The 22,242-nt window shown below is 40.1% G+C and overlaps 2 protein-coding genes and 1 long non-coding RNA gene across 8 annotated transcripts in view; 1 reads left to right on the top strand and 2 right to left on the bottom strand.

Annotated features, from left to right (window-relative positions):
• LOC147514953 (uncharacterized) overlaps nt 1-7,167 on the bottom strand; it is an 18,366-nt gene extending 11,199 nt beyond the window's left edge. Inside the window, exon 1 of the mRNA XM_086592752.1 lies at nt 7,037-7,167. Coding sequence (XP_086448878.1) covers nt 7,037-7,061 — 25 coding nt within the window. The 5' untranslated portion in view covers nt 7,062-7,167. The remainder of the gene's footprint in view (nt 1-7,036) is intronic.
• LOC147514951 (DExH-box ATP-dependent RNA helicase DExH5, mitochondrial-like) lies at nt 6,814-22,242 on the top strand. Of its 5 annotated transcripts, none has more exons than XM_086585632.1 (4): nt 6,814-7,372; nt 13,957-14,016; nt 14,362-14,514; nt 18,831-18,924. In XM_086585632.1, the coding sequence occupies exons 1-4, from the start codon at nt 7,322-7,324 to the stop codon at nt 18,858-18,860; spliced, it is 294 nt and encodes a 97-aa protein (XP_086441758.1). In that variant the 5' UTR covers nt 6,814-7,321; the 3' UTR covers nt 18,861-18,924. The 5 variants fall into 5 exon arrangements, 2 of the variants coding, with proteins under 2 accessions (XP_086441758.1, XP_086441756.1); XR_015209750.1 differs by lacking the exon at nt 18,831-18,924 and adding an exon at nt 21,810-22,242 and having other exon boundaries at nt 6,823-7,857; XM_086585630.1 differs by lacking the exon at nt 18,831-18,924 and adding an exon at nt 21,810-22,242 and having other exon boundaries at nt 6,823-7,372.
• On the bottom strand, nt 16,781-17,913 carry LOC147514952 (uncharacterized). 2 transcript variants are annotated; one of them, XR_015213313.1, is made up of 3 exons: nt 17,811-17,913; nt 17,556-17,718; nt 16,781-16,862 (listed from the first exon to the last, which is right to left on the bottom strand). It is a non-coding gene; the product is annotated as an uncharacterized LOC147514952 (long non-coding RNA). The 2 variants fall into 2 exon arrangements; XR_015213312.1 differs by having other exon boundaries at nt 17,590-17,718.

Below are 22,242 nucleotides of genomic sequence, written 5' to 3'. Positions count from 1 at the left end.
TGCAAATGATATTGTTCCAGATGAACTTCGTGACATCAACCTCCCTGATATTCGCTAAAGGGACTGCCTCTATCCATTTAGTAAAATAATCTGTTGCAACTAAAAGGAACTTCATGTTACCAGGAGCTATAGGTAGAGGACCAACAATGTCCATTCCCCATTGAGCGAATAGCCACGGAGATGCCAGAGGATGGAGTTCTTCGGCTGGAACATGGATGTAGTTAGCATGTCTTTGGCAAGCATCACACTTCCGGACATAAGCGTCCGCATCTTTAAGCATATAAGGCCAAAAGTACCCCTGCCGGAGTATCTTGAGTACCAAAGATCTGCCCCAAAGATGATTTTCCACATTAAGCCGAAAGTGTATCATCAAGTAAAGTATGAGCCTCGGCATGATAACACATCGCAGGTGAGGTCCTAAGTAAGACTTCTTATACAAGTTCTCACCAACAAGTAAATAACGTCCCATTTTGGCTAACAACTTTCAGGTTTCTGTCTCTTCTACGGAAGAGTGCCATCTAAAAGATAAGAACGATACGGATCCATCCAGGTCCTCACTGGAGCTTGCAAAATTGGAGCCACAAGACAAACTAATTCTTTTTCAATACTAGGTGCTGACTGATATTCGACGGGAATGGAACGAGCTTTAATATCCCCAAGCAAAGAAGCTAAGTAGGCAAGTGAATCGGCATGCCTGTTGTCCAGTCTAGGCAAATTAATGAAATTTAGATCTTCAAAATGAGAAGTAAGAGATCTAACCAACTCCAAGTATTGAGCCATACGAGGGTCTCGAGCTTCATAACCACCCTCATTCACAGGTAACAACTAATTGAGAGTCATTGAATCTTGTGGAGATGTCGTACTCCTAAGTTTAATGTCATAGACAAGCCCGCTAGCATAGCTTCGTACTCAGTTTCGTTGTTAGATGCCTTGAACCCCAAATGCACTGATTTTTCTAACTTAGTGTTATCTGGAGTCAAGAGTACCGCACCAATACCGCTCCTTGGTCATTGGAAGATCCATCTACTTAACAACTTCCAACTGGGATATGACTCCAAGGTCGAACGACTATGAGGAAGTGAGTTAGGTTAGATCTAACTCCATAAAAGCGAGGAGGTGACTTTTCGAATCTGCTACCGCTGTCGGTTTGAGGTATCTAGAGGAAAATCGATCAAGAACTCAGCCAAAGCTTGCCCCCTTCTCGTAAAATTCTCGGACATAAATAATGTCAAATTCCCCTTAATTGAATGGACCATTTCAAGAGACATCCGCCCTATCTGGTCTTGCCAAGACCGACTTCAAAGGATACTCGGATGATGACTCGATGGTGTGTGCTTGGAAGTATGGTCGTAGCTTCAAAAAGCAAAGATTAGAGCTAGAGCTATTCTCTCAATCTTCGGATATCGTGTTTCGGCATCCAGGAGGGCTCTACTAACAAAGTAGACAGGCTTTTCGATATTCCTCTCATCAATTCGTACTAATACAGCGCTGATGCCATGCTCGGAAGAGGCTAAGTATAACCCTAAAACGTCTCCTTGCTTCGGGGTAGTGAGCACGGGAGGGGAGGACAAATAATTTTTTAAGTCCCTAAAAGCCATCTCACATTCGTCGGTCCAATCAAAGCGTATATTCTTCCTTAGTAACTTGTACAGAACCTGACACTTATCCGAACTTCTACTAATGAACCTGTTAAGTGCGGCAAGACGCCCAGCCAACCGCTGTACCTCTTTCGGAGACCTTGGAGAAGGCATATCAAGAATAGCTTTGATTTGGTCTGGGTTAGCTTCAATTCCACGTTTAGTAACCAGATGTCCTAAGAATTTCCCGAAGGTAACACCGAAGGTACATTTAGCTGGGTTAAGTTTCATCCGATACTTCCTCAGGATCTGGAAAGACGCACGAAGGTGTATAAGATGATCAGACTTCTGTTTACTTTTGATCAGGAGGTCGTCAACATAGACTTCGACAAAATCACCGATATGATCTTTGAACATCGTTGTGACCAAGCGTTGGTACGTTGCCCCTGCATTTTTTAAACCAAAAGGCATAACCCGATAACAATATGTTCCCTATGCCGTGATGAAAGTAGTATGCTCTTGATCGAGGGAGGGTACATGAGTATCCGGTTGTAACCGAAAAAGCCGTCCACGTAAAAGAGAAGATCTCATGTCCCGCAGGTGGCATCGACCAATGTGTCAATACGAGAAAGAGGAAAACAATCCTTTTACACGGTGCTTGTTCACATCCATTATAATCGACACACGTTCGCCAGTTCCCATTCTTTTTCTTAACAGCTACAACATTAGAGATCCAAGTAGGGTATGTGATCTTTCGTATGTACTTAGCCTTAAGCAATTTATCCACCTCTTTGTCGATAGCCTCAGTACGTTCGAGACCCATCTTTCTAAGTTTCTGCTTAACTGGCACGACGTTCGGATCCAAATTGAGCTTATGGCAGGCGACGGAGGGATCAATTCCAGACATATCCTCATAACTCCAAGCAAATACATCTCAGAATTCTTGTAAGAAATTTATCAACTATTCTCTAGTCTTCGGGTCTAACATGGTGCCAATTGAGACTCGTCGAGGTTTGGAACCATCTCCTATGTCGACTTCGTCAACTGGTTCTAATGTTGGGGGAGTCCTCCTCTCATCTCGCCCTATAGAATCTAATGGAATTATATCCAAAGGTGCCAACACTATGTCTTGAGAGGGAGACTCGTTCTGTAATTGCTATTTGGCAGGTACCGAACCTGCCCCCAGTGTTATTGGAGCAGTTCCTGAACCATTTTTAGAAGAGCTGCATAGCATCGCTTGGAAGCTTGTTGATCTCCTTTGATCACCACGATATTGCCTTGGTGAGGGAACTTCAAGGTTTGGTGGTAAGTACTTGGAACCGCTTTCAAGCGATGAAGCCAACTCCTACCAAGAATAGCATTATATTGCGTAACTCCCCTGACAATCGTGAAGTTGACATTTAGAGCGACGTCAGCAGCTTTGACTGTCAATTCAATCTCTCCTACTGCATCGGCCATGTCACCATTAAATCCATACAAAGAAGATTTCACGGGATGAAGTTCCGTTTCTAGAATCGGCATTTGTTTGAAAGCATGATAGTAAAGTATATCTGCTTGAGAACTCCTGTGGTCGATGAGGATCCTATGCATATCACACCCAGCAACTTTTAAGGACAGAACCAACGCATCCGAGTGTGGAAAGAAAACCCCTTTTGCGTCGTCATCAGTGAAAACAACCGCGGAGTTAGATTCCTTGGTCGGTTTGGAAGTGACATTGTTAATGCTTCGCAAATGCTTCGCCTGTCTTTCCTGGTACCTTTGCCCTCTACTCAACTCTTCAAATGGGCGTTTAGAATTGCCCCCAGCGATCGTGTGAATCACTACCTTATCCGTTCCTGTCTCTACATTGTGTACATTGGTGTCAGGAATTGCGGTAGTATTCTGAATCGGAGTACCCTTATATTCATTTAGTAACCCTCGGTCTACGAGATCCTGAATTCCATGTTTAAGAGACCTACAATTCTTAGTTCCATGACCGGCCTATTTATGGAACTTACAGTATACGTTTGTATTCCTAGCTCCAATAGCACCGGGTTTCATCTTTGGAGGGTTCTTTAACATGTTCTTGTTCTTGATGGCATCGAAGATGTCCTCGTAAAGATGAGTTAAAGTGGTAAAGTCCCTATCCAGCGGGGGTAGTTGCTCACTTCCTGACGTGTCACTAACCTTTTGCCTCTTGGACTTATCTGGATAGGAATTCCTGTCGACTGACTTGTGGTCCGACTGTGGTTCCTCGGACTTCCTATCATCATAATGACTATCAGAACTCCTACCAACAGGAGCGGAGGTGACACTGGTTATCACTCTTTTATGAGAAGAGTCCCTGTCCAATAGGTCTTCTTCTAGTTCCGCATACTTATCAATCCGAGCCTGCAACTCTGTCATGTTTGTAGGCTTCTTTTTCTTCAAAGACGTGTATAGACCAGAAGCGGGATCTAATCCTTTTCTAAAGGCCACAATGGCGAGGGTCTCATCAACGTTGTCAACATGCAATTGAACCTCGTTAAATCTTTTGGTGAAATCCCTGATACGCTCGTCCTTTCGGATTTTCATATCAAACAGTGCATCAGCGGTTTTAATGTAAGGTCGGTTGCAACTGAATTTTGCAATGAAATTGATGGATAGCACCTTAAACTCGTGAATGCTGCCCCTGGGTAGCCGTGTACCGATGAGTGTCGAAGTCCGTCAAACTTGAAGCAAAATACAAGACAAATAATGATCTTTTCGTGAGAAAGACCCACCATTACTTGACGATAACCGAGCACATGAGAGACTGGATCTCCTTTGCCATTAAATTTAGAGAACTTCGGTGGTTTATAATCATGGGGGATGTATCCACTCATAACATGTCGTGAAAAAGGGGTTCCAATGTCACCCTCGATTGCTGACCGAACAACTGACTCATCCATCTTGGTTGGTTTCGAATCTCGTAGTTCCTCTAGTATTTGCACCTTGAGTTGTGCAAGAGTAGTCGGTTCATGAATTTGAGTTCTCTCATTGTTGTACCTCAGACCTAGACTCTCATAGTTCTCATCTTGATGATAACGTGGTTCCGGTTCTCGAGATCGAGTGGAGGAGTTTGCAAAACTGGATCGGGGAACTGAGGGATTCCGAGGCAATGAAGGTTCCCTTGAAACTGAAAGTCTTCTTTGTGCCGAGGTTGACCTTAATAGTTGTGGATTCTGGGCAAACACATTCGGACGTCCATCCCTCGTACCTTGAGAACTTGAATACGAAGAGAAGTCAGTTCCGTGTGAGCTCGAGTGTTGGGTGGGATCCAATTCTGGATTATAATCCGAATCTGGTTGGTCGCTATGATACCCACCAGGGTCGAGACTCGGTGGACGGAACTGCCCCCTCGCGTTTCCATCAGTAGGCAACACTCTTGGAGGTGAACGACCCTCCTGCGTGCGGTAGTAGTCTTGTAAGAAACGCAAACGAGCCTCCTGTCGACCACGTTCGGCCATCACAGCATCCATGATGGCTTGGTTGGTTATGGCAGATTGGGGAGTATCGTTGTTAGGCTCATTTTCTTCACGACCCTGTCCAAAACGACGATCTCCTCTACGTTCAGATTGTCTTTGAGAAGTAACATGTGGGTTATTGATCTCGTTATTCCCCTCGTTACTTTGATTCACATTGGCTCTTGTAGTAACCATGATTTTGAATCAAAGTGAAGAAAATATATATATATTTTTTAAAGAACAACCAACCCAAAAAAAAAATCGGTGGGTAGGAGAACTTAGAACTGAAAAAATTTCGACCAAGAAATCAAATCAATTTCAGATAGTTTCCCACGGGGCCAATTGTGTGATGATTTTTCCTAATCAAGAAACACAAATATTTTGTTGATGATCAAAGAACAACTAGAAGTATTGAATCAATAAGAAGAAGAGATTTAGAAGATGATGAGTTGAACCACGTTCTTTTAATAGTCGCCACGATTATCCGTGTATAGGAATCAAACTCAAAGCGTAGTTCAACTATTCTATTTATAAGAATAGATGAGATTTCCCAATTAGTGTTTAACTAGGAAACTGTCTCTTGTTAAGTATCACCTTGATGAATAGATGAGGTTTCCCAATTAGTGTTTAACTAGGAGACCGTGATCTTGTTAAGTCTCATCTTGACTCTTCTAGAAGCCCCATGTTTCCCAAGTCAAATAGGTCTCCTTTATTGACTTAAACAACATAAAAACATGTTTAGGTTCGGAGTCGTAGTTAGAGCTCGAGCCTAGTAGTTGAGCTCGATTTGGAGTTCATAGTTAGGAGTTGGTTATCTAACCTACAACTCCAACTAGTTCCAAAGCCCACGAACCTGCTCCGAACCTATTAGTTGAGTTCCGGATTTAGAGTTCATAGTTAGGAGTTGGTTATACGAACCTACAACTCTATCTAGTTCCAAAGTCCACGAACCTCTTCTTCTTGTCTCACTTCCGAACCTAGGAAGTAAGAGGATTTAGACTTGAAGTGTGTTATGGTACTTTCTACCCACACCAAGACCATATCCGAGCCTTACGAAGATGCTACCACGTGTTACATATCTATTTGCTAAAATATGCACACACAGTAGTGTTTTGATGGTTAAATATATACTCATTTTCTCATCGTGTTCATGTAGTTAATATATTTTGTGTATTTGTTTGCTTATGGCAGTAGTCAGAGGCATCGTTCCCGCTTCTACGACCATTATGTAAGCAATACCATATGTATTTAGTTATCTTTCATGAGGCTTGTTTAACTGTGCCTTAATGTCTATTCTGGTCTTATGTTCAAATTCTGGAATTGCAGTTCTCATTTTATCCGACGATACATTTGCATTGGTACTTTAAGTTTCAATATAGACTATAGAGTACCAATTTTTGTTCTTTTTAATCGATGCTACATTTTTTATCTTGATAGGCCTCATAATAATCATTGTTGAAGTTGTTGTCTACCTTAGATTTGATAATTCATAATATCTTATAAAGACTTGATTGCCTTGCTATAGGCATGAACACCTGTATACCAAATAGGATAACTTAGACTTGCCTTGCCTTGATTGCCATGCCTTGATTTCGACCAGACTTGATTCAGGTGAGTTGATTCTCATGTTTTCTCTGCTAAAATTGATTTGGGCTTGATATGTTTCTAAAACTTAGAAACTTGGGTTTGTAGAGTTCGAAATTATGACAAATAGGATAACTTAGTTTTGTTTGTCTTTCTTTTTTGTGGTCTATTGTGCTGACTTGTGGTCTATTATATTACATTATCTTCTATAATAGGATAGTTTGAGTTGGGTTTTCGATTGCTACAAAAAGAAATATTGATGGTGAGTTTGTAATGATTGTGTCTTTGGGATGGTTGTTTGCTTTAAATTTGAGTTATGCAATGGTGCTCTCTTAAAAAGCAATCCACTAAAATTTTATGCTTGAGCAATAAAGATTCCTTATGTTAATGGTACAATAAACAAGTTGTTACCTTTTCTCTTTAGCTTGCTGAACATGCGAAGGCCCGGTTCGCTGCAAGGGACTACAATGATCACCTTGCACTAATTCGTGCCTATAAAGGTTGGAAAAATGCTGAAAGAGAGTATTCTGGACCTGATTATTGTTGGAAGAACTTCCTATCCTCTCTAACTTTAAAAGCTATTGATTCCCTTAGGAAAGAATTCATTTGTATCCTCAAGGATACTGGCGTGGTAGACGACGATCTTCACATCTGCAATTTGTGGAGCAATGATGGGTCTCTCATCCGTGCTGTTATATGTGCTGGTCTTTTTCTAGGAATATGCTCAGTTGTGGTGGGTCTCTCCCTGTAAGTTTTTACTTTTTGTCTGTTTGTTCTTGTCTGCTGTGTGTCGATACTGTTTACTAACTGTGGCAAATGGCAATGCATTTACTTTAATGAGCTTTTAGATGCTTTATTACGTTTTCTTAAGTTACATGATGGGTACTTTTTTAATAATTTTCTGTGGTTTCATCTTCCACAAATTTTTAGTGAGTGTAACATCAAAGAAATGTATTCAACTGACTTGGGTTCTTATTCTTGCACATCATTAGACTACTATATGGAATTAGGAATTTGGATTTCATTTGATGGAGAAGTACCTGTTATATTCCAGCAATAGCATTTTGACTTGTGCTCCAAACTGGAAGAGTGGAAGTAATGAATGATGGGTGGTTTATTTCTCTTAAAACTGAAGTTCCATGTGCAAATGTCTTGTTCATGATCTTTGACTTTTCTAAGCATTGTAGTTAAGGATTGTGTTTGAAACCAACTTCTGGAGTTGGGATTTTTAGGTACATTTTTAGCTCTTTTTAACTTGCTCAAGTTCAAGTTACATCCTAACTCTACCTCTACTCCCTACTCTTAGGATTTGAAACTTATCATATTTCTACTGATGAGCCGGAACTGCTCAAGATTAGGGAGTTGGAGTACGAAACCAGTCCTATCAACTTGAAAGTCTCATATATTTTGGGAGTATACAAAAAGTATATGGAGACACTTTCTGAAAGTTGAACTCCCTGATTCAAACACGCGCTAAGAAATGTTGGGTTCATTTGAAGAGACTCATAATAGTGTTGGAGTTATCCCTCACATGAGGAGAGAAACTGGAGCTGGACAGAAACGGGACAATTCGGCATCGCGACAAAGGCAGATAGCGCCCGCTCGATAGCGACTTCGCTTCGAGTTCAAGAACATAGGCTGACCAGCTCAAAGTGAAAGCGCCGCCTTCGCTTCCAGTCTTCAGCGACTAAGGCCAGAGTGAAGCGCCAGCGCCAGTCTATTTTTCGTGGGCTTGCTACAAAGTATCCGCGAATTTGGTTTTGGAGATAAAACCAAAAATCAAGGTTTTGGAAAACCTAACCTAATGAGAACCAAACAAGTCGGAAGGATTGGAATCCGGACTAAAACAAAGAGAACCTTTACTGAGAGACAACCCTCAGAAAGAGATAAGAGTGATCTAGTAAGGTGAGAGACTGTAAGGAGAGATTGTAATCTTCCTTCCCATTTTATTAAGAACCGCTCTGTGGAAGAAGTAGGCATCATGGCGAACCACGGTAAATCTTTGTGTTGTGGTTTTATTTGCTTTTTACTTGCTTTTACATTATTATCATTTGTTAATAGTTGTTTAGCGAGTTCAAGTTGGGCATGTTAGTATAGGTTGTAGTTGATATTTGAGATTTGTCCGGAGTTGAAGTGTGTTCATACAAGTTATCTGTGTAGTGGGGAACCGATTGGTATTGGTATAATCCCCAACAAGTGGTATCAGAGCCTTGGTTAGAATAGCCTAGGGTGTTATCCGAATCTTGGTCGGAAGGTGTTTGACGAAATTCCTAAGAGAAGATTTGAGGTTAAATAACTTGTAGAGATGGACCATTCCGTGAACACTCGTATGATGAGTCTGAATAGGAAGAACTACACCATCTGGAAAGCCAAGATGGAAGACTTGCTATACTGCAAGGACTTGGCACTTCCCATTGAGAATGAGGGAGTAAAACCGAAAAAGACCGATGATTTGAATGGAAAAAGCTTGACGTAAAAGCTATTGGGTACATTCGACAATGGATAGACGGCGATTGTCTTTCACCATGTGGCCCAAGAGACTACGACCTTGACCTATGGAAGAAACTTCGAAGACCTTTATGAGAGGAAGTCGGTGGAAACAAAGTGCTAGTCGTTAAGAAGTTTGCGCATTAACGAAGTACCAAGAAGGTTCTTCAATGTCCGAAAGCATCTTAATGAAGTACGTAATATCATCAATCGATGCATTTGATGAAGATCAATTTGGGAGACGAAGTTGAGGCTTTGTTTCTATTAGGCTCTACCCGAAAGTTGGGAGACATTAGCAATTTCTACATGGAGCGACCAAGGATGGAATTGTTACCATGGAGATGGCTACCACATCTTTGTTGAATGAGGAGACTAGAAGGAGTGCAAAGAAGCACTCTCTTCTCACTCGAGATCTTTTCACGAGAAACGGGGAGAGGTGAAGAGAAAACCATCTCGCTCTAGAGGTGATGACGTAATAAATCTAGGGGTGAAGCTAGAACTCCTAAGGCAGAGAGGCAATGTTACTATTGTGCCACCAAAGGCCACTTCGGATATGAGTGCGAGAAAGAACGAAGAGGGATGAGAAGAATAACCGCGGTACATGAAGACATGGTGCGAGGAACGGAAACACAAAGCAGAGATACTACCGCACTAGTCGGCGACCCAGTGGAATTCAGGTCGGTGTGGTGTGTCTTTGTCTTAGTACCTCATGTCGATACGAGTGGGTGATAGATACTGAGAGCATCCTATCACGTCACACCGCGACAAGAGGGGATTCTTCACTACCTACCGTGGTGAATATGGTGAAGTAAGGATGGGTAATGATGGAGTCTCAAGATTATAGGCATTGGAGATGTTCATGTAGAAACAAATGTCGGCTACACCTTGACACTCAAGGATGTAAGACATGTCCCCGACATACGGCTAAGCCTAATTTCGGGCCGGGAAATTAGATGATGATGGCTTTGTAAACTCGTTTGGTAACGGGTATGGAAACTAACCGAGAGGTTCCATTGTAGCGAGCCGGAGGAAAGAAAACTTGCTCTCTTTACAAAACAGGGCTAGTTTTGTGTAAAGCGAAGTTTAACGCGCGTAAGAAGAAGCTTCATCCGAACTATGGCACAAGAGACCGCGGTCACATGGGCATAAAAGGGATGGAAGTTCTTGCTAAGCAAAAGGCCATGCCGGACATTAAAGGTACACATTTAAAACGTGTACTCATTGTTTGGTAGGAAAGCAACACGGTGTCTTTCCAAAGATTCCCGTCTCACGAAAGGACACCGCCTTGAACTAGTGCATACGCACTTATGTGGTCCTATGAGAGTGAAGTCCCACCGGGGAGTTTCGTGACTTCTGACATTCATTGATGATCGTCAAGAAAGATATGGGCCTATAGTCGAAGACCAAGGATGAAGTACTTGGCGTGTTTGAGAAATTCCACAAAGATGGTGGAAAGAGATTTGGGAAGTTGTTGAAGTGTATGTATTCGCTCGGATAATGGGGGTGAGTACATTGGGCCATTTGAAGAGTATTGCCGAGTCATGGGATTCGTCATGAGCGCACCGTTCCCAAGACACCGCAAATGAGAATGGAATAGCAGAGAGAATGAACCGCACCATTGTAGAGAGGATAAGATGCATGCTATCTCACTCTAAGCTACCTAGAAGCTCTTTGGGTAGAAGCAATGCGTCTGTCTGGTGCATGTGATCAACCCGTCACCAAAGAAAGCCTCGAATAGTGATTATCCGCAGAGAGTATGGTCAGCAGAGATGTTGATTATGGATACTTGAGGGTATTTGGGTGCGGGGCATTTGTGCATATTCCGGAAGGATGAGAGATCCAAGCTTGATGACAAAGCCAAGCGGTGCATTTTTTCGGGTTATGGAGATGAAAAGTTTGGTTACAAACTCTATGATCCGATTAACAAGAAAGTAATCGAAGTCGAGATGTTGTGTTCTTAGAAGACCAAACCATAGCAGACTTTGAGGAGGTGAGAAGCTACAAGCTTTCACCAATGATCTTGTTGATTGAGAACCAGAGTTCCTACCGTGGAACGGGCCAGAAGGCATTGAGAATGCAGAGAACCATGAGTTTGAAGCTCATGATGAGAATCCTATTGCTCATGATGGGATAGAACCTATTGGTATAGAAGATGCAGATGAGATGCATGAACCACCACCGAGCAAGCGAAGTGCATCCTCCCGAGGCGCACCAGCAGATGGGGCAAGGAGGTCTGACAGAGAGAGACTAGCTTCAACCAGGTATCCACCACATACGTACGTGCTACTATCGGATGGTGGAGAACCTATGTACTATCAAGAGGCACTTGAAGGTACAGACAAAGAAAAGTGGTTGAAGGCCATGCATGACGAGATTGATTCTTTGCATAAGAATCACACTTATGAGTTAGTTGAGAAACCCACAGGGAGAAAAGTTCTCAAGAATAAGTGGATATACAAAGTCAAGCATGAGGAGAACAATCCTCACCCAAGGCACAAAGCTCGCCTTGTTGTGAAGGGATTCGGTCAAAGGAAAGGAATTGACTTTGATGAGATTTTCTCTCCTGTAGTGAAGATGACTTCTATCCGGGTGGTATTGGGTATGGCCGCAAGTATGAACCTAGAGGTTGAGCAGCTAGATGTTAAGATAGCTTTTCTTCATGGAGACCTTGAAGAAGATGTCTACATGGACCCGGAGGGTTTGAGGTCAAAGGCAAGGAGCACCTAGTATGCAAGCCGACAAAGAGCTTGTATGGGTTGAAGCAAGCACCGAGATTGCGGGTACATAAAGTTTGACTCCTTTATGGTGAAGCAAGGATACAAGAAGTCCGCTTAGATCATTGTCGCGTTTGTTGAGAGATTTCGGATGGAGATTTCATTTCAGGCTATTGCCTGTGTATGTGGATGATATGTTGATAGTTGGCCCAAACATCAACAAGATATCCAAGCTGAAGAAAGACTTAAGTAAGTCCTTTGAGATGAAGGATTTGGGTCAAGCAAAGCAGATACTTGGGATCGCGGATCACCGTGATGAAAGAGTGGAAAGTTGTGGCTTTTCAAGAAAGCTACATTGAGAAGGTGTTGAAGAGATTCAACATGGATCAAGCGAAACCCGGTCGGTTGTCCGCTTGGTGGCGGCCCGCATGACCAAAGAGATGTGTCCTAAGGGTGAGCATGAGCAGAGTCGGATGGAAAAGATTCCTTATGCATCCGATGATTGGGCGATTTGATGTATGCCATGGTGTGTACTAGACCGGACATTGCTTTTCGCCGTTGGGGTGGTAAAAGCGATTTCATCCAAACCGGGTAAAAGCATTGGGAAGGTGTTAAGTGGATATTGAGATATCTCAAAGGCACTTCCAAATCATGTTTGTGCTTTGGTGGAAGTAAGCCTTTACTTGAAGGCTACATCGATGCGAGACATGGCGGTGATGTTGACTCGATGAAGTCCACCTCCGGTTATCTGGTTACTTTTGCAGGGGGAGCAGTTTCTTGGCAATCTAAGTTGCAAAAGTGTGTTGCCCTCTCCACTACAGAAGCCGAGTATATTGCAGCCACTGAGTGTTGCAAAGAGTTGCTATGGATGAAGAGGTTCTTCGACGAACTAGGGCTAAAGCGTAAAACAGGTTTGTAGTTTATGTGACGGTCGAGGCGCCATCCACTTGAGCAAGAATCCGAAGTTTTCATTCTAGATCCAAGCACATACACGTGCGTTATCATTGGATTAGAGAAGTACTCGAAGACAAGCATTTGTGTATCGAGAAGATCCATACCGACAAGAACGGGTCGGATATGATGACCAAAGTCTTACCGAAAGGTAAGTTTGATGTTTGTTGTGCTATTGCCGGAATGGCAGCACACTCCTCCTGTTGATTTGGCAATTGCATGGAGGTAGCCCCCCACCGCTCGGGGGGAGATTGTTGGAGTTATCCCTCACATGAGGAGAGAAACCGAGTCGACAGGAAACGGGACAATTCGGCATCGAAAGGCGGCGCCCAGCGCCTCGATAGAAAGCGACTTTCGCTTCGAGTTCAATAACAAGGCGACCGCTCAAAGCAAAGAAGCCGCCAGCGCTCGGCTTCCAGTCTTGGTAGCGACTCGGCGCTTCAGAGTGAGCAGCGCAAGGCCAGTCTTTTTTTCGTGGGCTTGCTACAGTATCCGCGAATTTGGTTTTTGGAGATAAAACCAAAAATCAAGGTTTTGGAAAACCTAACCTAACAGAACCAAACAAGTCAGAAGGATTGGAATCCAGACTAAAACAAAGAGAACCTTTACAGAGAGACAACCCTGTAAAGAGATAAGAGTGATCTAGTAAGGTGAGAGACTGTAAGGAGAGATTGTAATCTTCCTTCCCATTTTATTAAGAACTGGCTCTTGTGGAAGTAGGCATCATTGGCCGAACCACGGTAAATCTTTGTGTTGTGGTTTTATTTGCTTTTACTGCTTTACATTATTATCTGTTGTTAATAGTTGTTTAGCGAGTTGGGCATGTTAGTATAGGTTGTAGTTGATATTTGAGATTTATCTGGAGTTGAAGTGTGTTCATACAAGTTATCTGTGTAGTGGGGGAACCGATTGGTATTGGTATAATCCCCAACAAATAGACCATTCAAAAAGTAATAAAATAAGTCAGTACGTCAATTTACTAGTTCAATTCATAGATAAACAACAAACTTGGTGAATTATATCTCTCAGTTTCTTGCATGCCTTGTTAAAAAAAAGAAAAGAAAACGGAATTTGCTGCATCTAAATTAATTTTCTATTTCCTCATCCAATGCATATTTTTTTTCTATACACTCATTGAAAATTTGCTGCAATAAAATTCTGATGTGGTATGTTTTACAGAACAAGGAAACTTCAGTATCATTGAAGATAATGGAGGATGGGCGTGTGCTTCTCTATTCAGTACGTTTATTTTCCATATTTTCTTCCAGCTGTACTGTTTTTCTTTTCCTGCGTGTTTATCCAAGGCACATTGTGTGCTTTGATACTTGGGACATTCTTTTTTTGGTGGTTACTCAGAAATAAGTACGATTAAGAATCGATGGAAAGAAATCCTATGTATGTCTATTTTTTATGTCGAGCTGCAATTGTTTATTTATTTATTTATTTCTGCATGCTTATCTCAAGTGCATTGCTGCATTTCTTAGATATTCCTCATCTTCTCTTGCCTAAGGTACTTAATTGCACAAAAGTGGGTTCTTTTTTTTCTCAAGTTCTTAATTTTGAACGCCTTCTTGTATTTAGTAGAACTCAGTTAATGGTCGTGAGTCGAACATTCCATATCCCTGGCTAGTATTTGATGAGAAGGTGAAAGTAAACTCAGTCTTCCTGCGGGATTCAACTGCAATATCTGATTCTATGCTGCTACTATTTGGAGGAAAACTTTCCAGAGGAGACAATGTGAGTTAACTTCTAGAAGAACTCTTTATTGCTGTCCTGTGATATATCGTGCATGTTTGTCTTCGTTCTTCTTTTATCATTTCTTTTCTGAAATCCTTACAATTATATAGGATGGGCACCAGAAAATGTTGGGTGGATATCTATATTTTTATTTTGAAGTACTTTATGGTTCTAAGACGCATTTTAGTCTTAATGCTCGACTTGCTTTAACAGGTTGTGGTTTATGTGTTAAACCAACTGGATTGTTGTTAGATTCATTCAACAACCAACCATCTATCATTAGCTTCACAATTATCTAACCAATAATGTTTTAAGCAATCTTGTTATTCATTTGTTTAGTGTTTGTAGTATGTATGTTCCAGAACCATTCACATGATTATCTTGAGCTGATCCAAAGTTGCTAGTGTCGGGCCGGATGACATAAGGCCTTTTCCTACCTATATTAATATCCGTTTCTCCCAAGATGCTCATAGTGAGCCACATCAGCAAAGTTTTTAAAATAGTCCCTATTTAAAAAATAATTACTTACCTTCTTACCAAACTAACCCTGAATTTGGCCTGCTCTCTAATTTAATATAAATTAAAATTGTCCTTTCATGTGTTATGCTAAAACAAAAAACAAAGCTACACATTATTTCATTATTTCAAATGTACGCATAAGAGTTAATTGATATGTATTAGTTATTGGATATGGATATGGATATGTATTAGTTAATAGATATGGATATGTATTAGTTAATAGATATGGATATGGATTAGTTAATGGATCATGATATGTATTACTTATTGGATATGGATATGTTAAACTTCCAAGTGCTTCCCTTAAATATAGGCCCAGACATGATGGGTTCACTACACCAAAACAACTGTTTTGTGACGCCAAAATGGCGTCACAAATAATTTTAGTGACACCATTTTGGCGTCACAAATATGGTGTCACAATTTGGCGTCAATTATTTTTGTGACGCTATTTTGGCGTCACAAATATTTGTGACGCCATTTTGGCGTCACTAATTTGTGACGCCAAAATAGCGTCACAAAATATAGTGACGACATTTTGACGTCACAAATTAGTGACGCCAAAATGGCGTCACAAATATTTGTGACGTCCAAATGGCGTCACAAAGTGTTAGGCGTCACAAATTTTGTGACATCGTTTTGGCGTCACAAAATATATTTTAGAAAAAAATAAAATAATAATTGGTTGCTATACATCCACCTTAAAGTCTTGCACCCTATAAAAGAACTCATTTAAAACACCATCCATTCTATAGAATACAAAATTATACCGTTAATCCCATTCAAGAATATATAGTATTATTTCCATCCCTTTCAAATTATGAAATCACTTGCAAGACTAAATACTTATATTTCCCAAGCGAAAGTACTACACTATATTACATTGTGTTTACAACTAGCTACCTAGAAAGAAAGTCTTATTAGAAAGTGCCCAAGTTGTTGCAATATGGACCACCTCCATTCTTCAAGGCGAGACAAACCAATGCCACATGCTTTGCCTGTTTCGGATTCACATCGCGTACTCTGCGGAAACAGTTGCCAGAAACAGTAAGGCCATCCTGACTTAAGTACCAACGGCTTTTGATACTTAGCCCTTCACAAAAGAACTAAACACCAAGGGCACTAGCAGCGACACCAGCAGCAGCAGGCACTAGCAGGTCTATGAAGCAAGTAGACACCAAAGAGCGGCGGCAGCAGGCACCCGGGCAAAGATCAACACCCGATGGCAGCAAGCAGGGCAAAGAACGACACCAGCAGCAACACAGGCACCCAGCACCGACACCATTAGCAGCAGCACGCAGGCACCCAGCAACGACACCACTAGCAGCAGCAATCCACTCAGTCTTAATGCACCGACACTTGTATTACGTGGTCACATTTTCTATCTTTGAACATAATGGTTCTTAGGAAAATATATAGTGTATTTTGAGGATTATACCGATAATCCACAAAACCCTTGAAGGTGTAGGTGTACACCGTGCACCCTTGTACTGCAGACCAGTGAACTTCCTCCCTCCACTTAAGCCGGTTGTAGCGGACCACGGGAGAGAATCTTGAAGAGTTGGCATTTCATCTACGGATGCTCCACCGTGTGCCTCACTCATGGCCCTCATTGCCACAACATACTTTCGAGGTTGTTATACCCGTGGGTGAAGAGCAAGGGAAAAAACAAACCACAAAGTTAGACTCCAAGTAGGCTTATCATTGCATCAATAAATTTCCATTCACAGGTGTTCTACGCCCCAAACCTTTCTTATCAGTATCATGTGAAAAAAGAAAAGTTTGCCCAACGGTAGACAAGCCAACAACGAAACCGCGGAAAAAACAGCCTGCATAAGGCATAATGTAAATTAAATGGTTAAACTATCAAGTTTGGATCTCGCCCTACTGAAAAACTATATGTTTAAGGATGAGCATGATCGTATCAATTTGAACACACAACACTAAGTTGTAAACTTCCAGGTTCATACATATGTAAATGGAGTAAAAAGGATATGAATAGACAGGCTAGGATAATAACAATCTATAGTCTTGTACTGAACCCATATTCCAACTTGGAAAATAAAACACAATCCAACAAGATCTTAATATTTAGTTTACGTCTTCGAAAGAACTTTTGAGAGACTATAAGAATGCAGTAGCGAAGCCTCGTGACGATGAAGAAGTTGTCTTTTGGTAAATTGACTTGGATCTCCCATGTGCGGCCTATATATGTGTCAATGTGGTTAATAGCTACAGGAGAAGATCTAGTTTTGCAAAATATGTATAGTAAATTGAAACTCAAATACGCTATTGCAAGGCTTCAAGGTTTGTGGTTAAGTCAGTTAAAAATAGTGGTTTTCCTTCTCCATTCAGGTCCTCTTATTCCATAGATTGCAGTAGCTAAGCTATCCTAAATACTTAAATAGTTACATTTTATACTATCAAACACCCCCCCCTTTCTTTCCGTGGGAAGGGCCCATGCGGCGTGTGTATACCATAGGCGATCAAATAGTTTTTATTCTTGTTTATACAAAGGGTACCTTAAATTCAAGGTGTTTGACATAGGAGATATACCACGAGAGTTGCAAATGGTGCACGAGAGAAACCATCTCCAAGCCTATCCTTTATTTGCCTATTCATATCATGCTTATGCACGAAGCAATTCACAAGAACAGCAATACCAACACCAGCTTCAATCACAAGCTGAAACGCAAAACATGAGGGCCATCAATTATAAAAAGTCAAGCAAGGCCTCAGTTAAACACGCAGAAAGATGACATAGCTTTGATGCATACCCAAATGAGACTTGTAGCCATAAGTGATATAAAGGTCACATAATTTTTTCTCCCAACACAATTGTTAAGCCACTGCATGCAAATAATTTGGAGAGTTAATCACTTATATATTCTGATCAATCAATTATTCAGATAATATACATTTATCACGTATCCACATTGATTAAATTACCCGACAATGGTGGTGATCAAACCCATCCACACATTTATCATAACTTCTGCAATGTTTGCTGAATTTCTACACTTGCAACGTAAATAAGAGGTTTTGTAAATAATAATAGATTGACGAAATAAATATCACAAAACCGTGTTAAAACAGCAAATCCGTAATATGTATGCATGAAGCAATGTCAATGCAATAGTATATTGAGTTTCCATATGGGCTATGAGAATTTATAATTCCAAAACAGAAGCAGTTACTTTTTTTTTCATACCGAGATGAAATAGCTCCAAAACTAGAATTTGTAGTGATTAGTGAAACCCATAATCTTTTAAGCCAACCAAACAAAATAATCTAGTTATTGCTATTCCTTATCCAGTTCATTGCTCGGGCCCAAACACAAAGTAACCAATTTTTTTTGTTTTTAGCATTAATGTTTGTATCATGGAATAGCTAACTACAACATTCAAGTTTAAAATTATGCTTTTCCATCTCATTCAGAAAATATATTCCTGTCCCTTACGTCTAGCTATTTTTCTTGACTTTCTAAAAAATCGATTCCCAAATAAAAAACGGTAAAGTTGAAACCATCACCCAGGGAATACAACAAACAAAGTAAATAAATAATAAAAAAAAAACAACAACAAATAATATTAAAGAAAAAAAAACTTTAATTACTCAAAAACCAACTTTATTTAGACGTTGTATGAAAATAAATTTACCAAGAGTATTTAAATTAATAATAATAGGCTCCTAGCTATTATTCCAAAGCTCTACAGAATGGGCTTGACTTTTAAGTGTTATTACTCCTAGTTATCATAGGGAATAATGGTTGCATTGTTCCTTGCTTCTTTTGGCAGTCTTGCTTTCAGCGCAGCAACTCCTCGTAAAGCTTTAGCAATAGAAAATTGTACTACCAGTTAATTATCCATTACTGAAGCTGTGAAGCATTCACAAAGGCAGTGCTTTTCTTCAATAAAATGAGAAGTTTTACATGCCATAATTGTTCAGAAAAGTCCACAAGAGACTAAGCAAGACTAAGCAATTAAGCGGAGTTACCCAATTGCAGCAGTAGATAGAGTCATAAGATCCCAGGGTTCTAACACCAACAGCCGACCTTACAAGCGAAGCCACCCGATCATGATCGCAGACCGGCTGATTCTGCAATTTCAAGACAATGTGATGCTAAGAGCTCCGTAGCTGATGCCACAGCTGCTCCCATTTTGAGTTATTGGAGTTCTCATTGCAGCCACATCACCCAACACCGCGAAGAACTCCGGCCCGGCGCTTAAAGGCAAAGATGTACTCAAGCATTATCAACGCGTGCTCTCTCTTTCTTTTTAACTTTGTTGTTGTTGTTGTTGTTCCTAAACTCTTTGTTATGAAACCATTTTCCAACAGAACTAGCTCTCCTGGTGTTAACCATATTAACCGGTTTGCATAACTGCAGCAGAGTGATTGCACCGTGTTATCTCACATTATGTGAGCACACTGGACAGATTTCTTCAAGATATTTTTTAAGAAAAAATAAATAAATAATAAGTCCAGTTCGAATTAGCAACTACAAGAAGACTAGTATAGAAATTACAAAAGCGATAGAAGTGAAACATTGCATAAACTTTGTCAAACTACTTCATGATGATTTTGGGATAACTAGCTCTTAATTAATACATATTGCATTTGTGTATTGGGCGAATGTTAACGCCGCAGCGTAGAGTATTGAAACATAGCAGACATAGCCCTCAACTATTTGAAACCAAAACTGGTATCTTCACTAAACTTGAAGTGGTGACTAAGTTATAATAAATTCGAACAATTAAAAGTGTCAGTGCAATACAGACTAGTTATACATTGCTAGTAAATGATTCGGCAATGCTGTGGTTCTCTTATCTAATATAATGAAAATAACAAAAAATGGAGAAGTCATACATGATATTAATGACACTGATCAATAAGACAAACAGTTAGACAAAGGAAAAATCGATCTTACATATTGTGGTGCATCAACCATCTCTTCATTTCCAAAGAGGGGCATGTCCACAAAAAACGGTTTCTATTTGCGAGCAAGAGCTTTTGAGATTTCTTCAACAGAGATACTCTATGATCTTGATAAGAACTCCATAGGTTCTTTTGGTGTTTGAGGTAGAGGAATTGATAACAGTGATGCTGGCACTACTATGTCCATCACTTGGTCCTCTTCTACATAGTCTAAACTCTTCTTCCAACTTAATTAACGACCACTCCCCATCTTTCTTGTTCTTGATAGCCAACGGAAATGCAACCAAAATAACGTAGAATGATTATTTTGAAATGCTCCAAAAAATCCAAAACGAAATCCATTTAGAACTAAACAAACACCACTCAGAATACCCAACCATACAAAAAAGAAACAATTTTTATAAGCAAATAAGAAAAAAGTAAATCAACTGCAAAACTTGTTCAAACTTTTCCCCACAAAATGAAAAAAATCCTCCATCCAATAACACGAAAGTAAACATAAATTGACCGAATTCAATCAATCACGACAGTAAATTTACAATTTTTTCACACCACACGTTAATGAATTCAAACTAGATTACACTAGAATAATGAACTAAGTAAATTAGAAATTTGAATACCCTAACTTGATTTCAAATTAATCACAAACTTTCATGGCGTCAGTACCTTTCTCCATTAAATCAATCACATCTTCAAGCTCCTTCTTCAGCGTCTTTGCCTTCGGATACTTCAATCATTTAATGGTTTGACAGTAAAGAAATTTCGAAGCTTTAGATCTAAATACTTCAATCGTTTCACGGTGACCGACCAACCACCATTTCTAGGTTTATATATCTTTTTCAGAGGTAGTGGTGGGAAGTTGAGAGAGAGTGGTGAAGAAGATAAGATAGATGATAGGCACTGGGGCGAGAGAGTAGCGTTTGGGTCGTAATTTTTCCGAGAAAACACGGTCCCTTAATTGTAATTTTCTTTCTTCACGCTCTTTTGCCGTCACTTTATTTAGTAAAATTTCACAACATTTAATTGAAATAATTCTCTAATTATTGGTGACGGCTTTAGCAGTTTAGTGACGCCAAAATGCCGTCACAAAAATACTGACGCCAATTTGGCGTCACAAACGAGAAAAACCCAGTGTCACAAAAAAGCTGTTATGGTGTAGTGGTTTAAGAATAACAGGCCCGGGCACAGGTCGGGCTGCATGGCTAGTACTTCAATAAGCTTGTAAACCTTTTAGCATCATATGGTATGGTATGTCTATCTAATGATATTTAACTCAATTGTTTTCATCTTTTTTCCTTAATTTAATATTGGTTTACTATGTGCAATCCTGATTATAAAAGAAGGTACATGCGTAGCTCTTTCTTTTAAAGTACTATAATTAGATACTTGTGTATTTGTTCTTGTAACAAGCAATGGTCAAATTAGTGTTGTCAGTGTGTTTTGCTGGATTGTCAGTCCACTCAACACACTAAAGACAAACCATGTGTGGAACTCTGGATTATCTATCGCCAAAAATGGTAGAGAACATTTTCCTTGTTTTTCTTTGTTATGAATTCCTTATGGGACTCCACCATTTTAGACTATATTTCCAAGTAAGTAGCCTGGCTAGCGATTCTTTAAATTTAACTAGCTAGAGGTATATATAGGTATACTCTATGTTTCTTGCTAATGTAGAAATGTGGTCTACTGATTATGTGGTATGGTGCATGATGGAGGCTTGAAACTACATGTTTTATAATGATTTTTGGATTGCATGCACTTGATACTAGTATATAACTCCATTTGCAGAGAGTTTTTGCCTTGTCATGTGTTGAAGGATAAATTTTTATTCTTTTTGGCAGGAGTTCTTTTTCATATTTAAGGTTGAAAGCTTACTCTCTATGTTGCAAGTGCTAATAAGGCCGAAAGACTCGTATTAGCTTAGTGTTGCGAAGCATTGCTTACTTCAGTGACAATGTCTTTGCTTAGGCAGTAAGCAGTTAGCTACATTTCTTTGTGTGGAGTGGTGTTGGACTAATAATGCTCCTGCCGTGTTGTTTGTCTATGCTGGTTCCATCTCTAGAAAACTCTCAAGGTTGTTTACCATCATGAAAGGTTGTGCGATTCATATGCGCAGAGGTGATGAAGATAGGAATTTTAAATTTTAAATTGTTTTTCATTATGTTCTTATTTTGCCTTGTATGCTTTGAAAACTTAGTTGTTGGCAATCAAAAACTTGAGAACATTGTAAATTTTGGAAATTATTATCAATGGATTATGTATTAATTTTTTAAA

Source organism: Coptis chinensis, chromosome 2 (genome assembly GCF_015680905.1).
Source record: "Coptis chinensis isolate HL-2020 chromosome 2, ASM1568090v1, whole genome shotgun sequence".
NCBI lineage: Eukaryota > Viridiplantae > Streptophyta > Magnoliopsida > Ranunculales > Ranunculaceae > Coptis > Coptis chinensis.
This window is presented reverse-complemented; position numbering and strand designations above follow the sequence as displayed.